Source organism: Monopterus albus, unplaced genomic scaffold, assembly GCF_001952655.1.
Source record: "Monopterus albus unplaced genomic scaffold, M_albus_1.0 scaffold192.1, whole genome shotgun sequence".
Taxonomy (NCBI): Eukaryota; Metazoa; Chordata; class Actinopteri; order Synbranchiformes; family Synbranchidae; genus Monopterus; species Monopterus albus.
The window spans coordinates 371688-377503 of record NW_018128072.1 but is presented as its reverse complement, the minus strand read 5'-3'; the positions used below and the strand labels follow the sequence as shown (position 1 = coordinate 377503).

The following is a 5816-nucleotide window of genomic DNA, read 5'->3' as shown; positions in this document are numbered from 1 at the left end:
GTTTAAAATTTTTTTTAAGTGATGTCACCATCTCTGACTAATACATTCCTGAATAGTAAGTACACTATTCATTGCATACAGAAACTGCCTCAAATAGAGGTCCATATTTTCTCCAAGATGAGAAAAAAATGAGGTGCACTTGCAGGTTAGAGCCACCATAGGGTGCTGTTCCATATCCTGCCAGTCGAGCAGTAGAACAAGATGATTGTGCAGTGGTAGTGATGGGCCAGATGTGAGACTTAGGAGATAGGTATTCAATTACTCTCAGATTGCCAGAAGCAATCAGACAACTCTGTCACTGTGATAACTCATCTCCCCAAAAAACTAACCTCAAACCTCCCATTCTAGTTTATTTCTATTCTATTTCTCTGTAAAATCTTGTTACAGTAGTCATCTAAATCTCAAACTTAAAAAAAATGTAATTGATTTCTTAACCTGCTTTTATTCTTTGTTTCATATCTAATCCCTGTAAACAATTCAGCTTCCAATCGTTTACTGGCAAACTCACGGTCCTATCTAGTTCTAAGCTTGCCTCTCACAGTCTACCCACTTCTACTTGTCTAACGCTCTCTCTTTATCTGTACTTCTTTTAAACTCCTGGTTGGTTCAAATTCCTGTCTCTTTTCCCTTGAGGCCTCCCATCTCCCAAGTTCAACCATAATGGAGGTGTTCTGCCAGGGGTGGCCTTTGGGTCAGGACATTCAGGGTCTTAGTCAGGGTCATTATCAGGGAAGGCAAGTTGCAGAGCCACTTCATTTTCATAGCAGAATGAAGTATGTGAACTTTCCATGTACTTCTGCTCAGCCAGTTCTTTAGCACTGTAAGAGGGTGTGTTAGGGATTGCATATGTCCGATGGAAGAAAGAGTAGTCCACCTAGGAAGAGGGCAGAACAGAAGAATTTTTCAAGACATGTTTTATTTGTATGGTTAGAAGCCCAACAGCAAAAGGTCTACAGCCAAGCTAGTGTGGCTGTTAGGTTGCATTTGGGTACAGCTGCACTCTGAGTGAAATGCTAATATCATCATGCTAACATGGTCTCAATGACAACACTAGCATACTGATGTTTAGCAGGTGAATATTGTGTTAGCATCTATACATTACTGTAGCACTAAACATAAAGTACACTAAACTGAGGCTGAAAGGAATGTCAATATTGCAGCTGTTTGGTCATAATGTACATATTATATATCTGACCTGTTGATGGCACTAGATGACAAGTTTGGGAATCACCAAAGTCATTAGGATACACTGTCTGGGAACCATTTAAATCTGTAAATGATTTTGTCCTAATCCATTCAGTGGATGCTGAAATATTCCACCGAATGTCAAAATTTTGACCTGATTTTGGAGCTAAATGACAAGTCAGGGGATCACCAAACCCATTAAGATTCATCCTCTGATGAATGTCTGTAGAAAATCGAATAGCATTGGTGTTGAGATATTTCATTTTGGATCAAAATGTTCAACTCACCAACTGTCTTGCCATCTTTAAAGCCACATTCCAAATACAGTTAACACTTATTAGATACAGCTATCCAAACTATAGTGAAGTATTGAATACCACTTTGAGACTTAGCACTAAGGGAAGGGATGATTCTACCAGCATATCTCTCCAACCTTCCTTTCTCACCTGATAACAGTCCTTCCTCTCAAAGAGCACTGGTTCAAAGCAATGCCCCCAGAGGATTTCAGAAGCCAGGTAAGAGCTCCGGCACTGTGTGGTCATGGCTGTGGCCTCCACCATGCCCTCAAGTATGACCACCACTTCCAACTCAGAGTCATTCTCTAGGGTCTTTTGGTCCATTTCATAGAAGGGCGACTCGTCGTTGATCTCATGAACAATTGTTATAGGCGAGACCAAGAAGATGCGGTCAGTGCCAGTGTCGAAGCCTACGTTGATGTCCATGTTGTCCAGTGGTAGGAACTCTCCTTCTGGTGTTACTCTTGGCTGAGAGCAGGTTGGGAATAGAGTAAAACAGGGCCACAGTTTGGTACATAAAACTTTCCACATTGGTTGCTGCAAAACTGATTTTCACATAAAATGAGATGGGAAATTATTTCCAATATGCAACAAACAGAAGCCATAGGCAGGCAGAACATGACTATAACACCATGGTACAGAGGAAATTATTCTGTCACCTTACAACCCATGCTCAAGGGGATAATTTAAAAATCCACTTGACCCCTTTTCCCAGTATCATCTGGAAAACATGTCTTACCCAAACCCAAAGCTCAGTATTTGGTTATTTGTCATACCTTTAAGCATTTGCAATTGTAGTTCTTTTTAAATTTAATCGCATCTGCCCTGTCTGAACTTTGATATGGTCTTGTTATTAAAAGAAATCACATTGTCTAAGGAAAAAGGGGGAAAGGACACTTGTTTTAAACTGCCTCACACAGTGTACAATCACCTAAACCACACAAATACAGTACCACAACGGAAAATGAGATGATGAAGGACAGTGGTTCTCAGCTAAAGAACTGTGCTTGAATTAATCCATGGTAAATCTTCCTAAATCCCTGAGGGAAAATAAAACAAGCTCTTATTAACTACGATCCAGAGAATACAGGCCAGATGGTCTCAGTGCTCTTCCTTTCCATCTACTGCTCTCTCTTTATCTTACTGTTATCTCTCAAAGTAGCAACCTTTATTTTTGGGCACTTTTTTTCACTTGTCCCTGGCAGGTTTAACCTTACCAAATCACTCCCTGTGAAGACTTTCTAATAATTTCTAAACACTGCCATACTTTGACCTTTGTTCATTATTACACAACTTCACTCCACTTACCTTCAGTAGCTGTGCTCTAACATGTGCCTCTACAAGGTGGCTCTTGCGTAGGTTTCCAACCCTCCACATCATGCAGAGTTTCCCATCCCTTAGTGCCACAACAGCTGTTTCAGAGAACACAAGTGTTTCATTGCGCTTCTTGGGCTTAGCAATTTTTGCCATAACTGCCCCGATGATGAAGGCGTCAATAATGCAGCCCAAAATGCACTGCAAAACGACCGCCACCACCGCCAGGGGACATTCTTCGGTCACGCTTCTGAATCCGTAACCGATGGATGTCTGTGTCTCCAAGGAGAATAGAAAGGCTGCCATGAAGCTGTTCACCTGTTGGAAGCATGGCTCCTCAACAGCTGCCTCTCTATCAGACTCTCCTCCAAACTCAGTCTCTCCCGATCCCAGAGAGGAACCTGAGCTTGGGTTAAGCCGAATGGAGAGGTCTCCATGCGCAGAGGCAATGAGCCAGAAGGCAAATCCAAAGAGCAGCCAGGAAAGAATGAAGGACAGGGTGAAAATGACCAGCATCCAGCGCCAGCGGACATCCACACAGGTCGTGAAGAGGTCGCTGAGGTACCGCTGTCCCCTCTCGCTCATGTTGACAAAGGTGACGTTGCAGCGTCCATCCTTGCCCACAAAGCGCTGTCGGGGCCGGCGGCTTGAGTGCCTGGTGTGTCGGCGGCTGGTAGTCGAGGGGGAAGAGATAGAATCCTGGTCCGAAGGTGAATGGCCTTTCCCTCTTCCTCCTACATTACTGCCTCGTCCACTCCTTTGGCCTGAGCATTTTCCTCCTGCTCTAACGCCACCTTCTCCTTCTATGTCTCTCCTAGCTGACTGTCCAATGGCACTCTGCCTCTGTGCATTGATGGTGTAGCTCTGAAGAGGTAGAGCTTTTCCGTTGAGGGCATGAGTTGGCGAGAGGTTGTTTGGGGTTCCTGACCCCACTGGGCTCCTCCCTGCTCTAGCTGTATCTGCAGCACTCTGTGCCAGCCTCATGACCTCCTCGTCCTCTACTGGCCCATCCACTACAGCACTGAAGCGGTGTTTCACACGTGCTGCTCCCATCATGCACTATAATCTGTTCTCTCCAATGCAGAAGTGTACAGTTACTCAGTATTCCTTAGTAAGCCTTGATTGTTGATGTGATAATTAAGAAGGTACGTCAGTGAATATATGCGAGGTGCTGACAACACAGTCCATGTTTCAATAAATCTTAAGAGGTAACTGTAGGCCTCTGATAACCCGAGAATAGGAATATTGGTTAGTCACTTGTTTTGGTGTGAATTCCACAACTTGTACTAAGAAAACATTGTTTCTCAGCCCAGTCTATCCCTCAGTTATAGATCCCACAGCAAAAAAAATGGATTAAAATGGGTCCACAGCTACATTCATTAACCACCTGTGCTCTTAAAGTGTACTGACATAGGGAAATAGAGGTGAGCTGAAAAAAAGGATGTCAGCAGCATCCCAAGGACTCTATTTCTATGACCCTCCAGTTTGCAAGAATAGGTTTAACAAGGAGTGGTAGGGCTGTGTTGACCTCAATAAACATCACAAGAGCATGCAAGTTTGGTTCCATTCAGTTCACATCAAAGGACAGTCTGGAGGAGGCATCGATTCATAAAAGCTTCAAGCTGACAATACAATACAAGGGAGTAAGAGGATGGTGATGGTGACATTTTAAGGATATATAGCTCATCACAGTGTACTTTCCATAATATTGTAAAAAAATCCAAATTAAGCACACAAGACAGAGAAATCCAAATTAACTTAAAATGGGATACAATAGGATACAATCATTCCAACATGCAGTCAATCAAGCAAAAAACTAACAAAAAATGTGCCAGTTCTTACGAACAAAGTTCTTCCCAGATTCGCAAACTCTTGGTTTAGGCATGAGGAAACAAAAAATATAGTACATCAAATGCCTAATGGCATTATTCATAATTCAGTGCATTGAATAAGCAGATTTATACAATGTATCTGTATCAACTGACGTGCAGTTTTCCTCACAAGTCAAGGAAATGTCACTTTTGCCCAGAAAGAGGGGCCCAACTGAAAAAACCATGTTTTGTTTGACATTTCCTGTTCAGTCATGCCACTGCTTTAAGTATTTCACATTTTCTTTCATCGAGTCCACATATGTGTTTGATGGACATTGTCAAACTACTTGTTTTGTGTACTGATTGTTTGCCTGGATAATACTGATCTGAACTACATGGCTGTTTGCAATCACCTGCAACAGTTAAACATACCTCATTCTAGCCTGTTTGCAATCACCTGCAACAGTTAAACTCTCAGAGCCAACATACCTCATTCTAGCTAAGCATCATAGCTGAGAATTTGTCTGTGACAGACAAAAGATAAAAGGAAGGGAAGAAAACAACAGATTAATTTGATCTAACTCCAGCTTTAAGTGGAAATTTATACGGAGAGGAAAAGGAAATATGCAGGTTACCTTAGAAGGTTTTCTACATTTTTCTGGAGGTCTGGTGCCAGAGTTGATTGATCAGGTATACACCACAGAAGAGCTGAGAACTAAGGTGCGAGAGAACGTAACAGGGTTTGGGCAGTGTAGTCTCTTACTCAGCATGCCTGTTTAAACCAGATCACAAAAGGCTACTGAATGTCAGAGTTTCCACAAATAACATATAACGTTATCATATGGAGATGTAATGTGAGACAAGAATGTGCGAGAAACTAAGTGCGCTATAAAGTACTGTCTAGTACTGTCTGAGCTTGCAAAGTTGACACAAATGTAAATAAAGCAAAAGACAAATGTGCAAATACATCTGGCAATGAAAGAATATGCTTGTAGTGTTTAGTATTTACCTTGCCAACCATATTCAGAGAACTCTGCTACGGTATCCTGACAAAGTATACAGAGTATCCACATCAGGTAAGTACAAAGACGACTGAAAAACATTTGACCAGCGCTACTGCTATGACTGTTTGGGTATAAATGAAACAACATTTCATTCAACCAGTAACAGCAGGGTAGACAAAAGTCTACAACAAATGGATACAGGGAAA

At 42.1% G+C, this 5816-nt stretch overlaps 1 protein-coding gene across 1 annotated transcript; it reads right to left on the bottom strand.

Annotated features, from left to right (window-relative positions):
- Positions 1 to 152: 152 nt before the first annotated feature.
- kcnj14 (potassium inwardly rectifying channel subfamily J member 14) lies at positions 153 to 3882 on the bottom strand. The gene is made up of 3 exons (XM_020617544.1): positions 2790 to 3882; positions 1632 to 1949; positions 153 to 874 (listed from the first exon to the last, which is right to left on the bottom strand). Exons 1-3 carry the CDS (start codon positions 3849 to 3851, stop codon positions 710 to 712), a joined length of 1545 nt encoding a protein of 514 aa, XP_020473200.1. The 5' UTR covers positions 3852 to 3882; the 3' UTR covers positions 153 to 709.
- Between the last annotated feature and the right edge of the window lie 1934 nt (positions 3883 to 5816).

What these genes read in the sequence shown, in the direction of transcription:
- kcnj14 (XM_020617544.1), bottom strand. Translation starts at nt 3,851, where the DNA reads ATGATGGGAGCAGCACGTGTGAAACACCGCTTCAGTGCTGTAGTGGAT. An exon ending in TTAGAGCACAGCTACTGAAG is followed by an intron (nt 1,950 to 2,789) that starts GTAAGTGGAGTG and finishes ACCTGCTCTCAG; the next exon opens with CCAAGAGTAACACCAGAAGG. An exon ending in AGAGGAAGGACTGTTATCAG is followed by an intron (nt 875 to 1,631) that starts GTGAGAAAGGAA and finishes CCCTCTTCCTAG; the next exon opens with GTGGACTACTCTTTCTTCCA.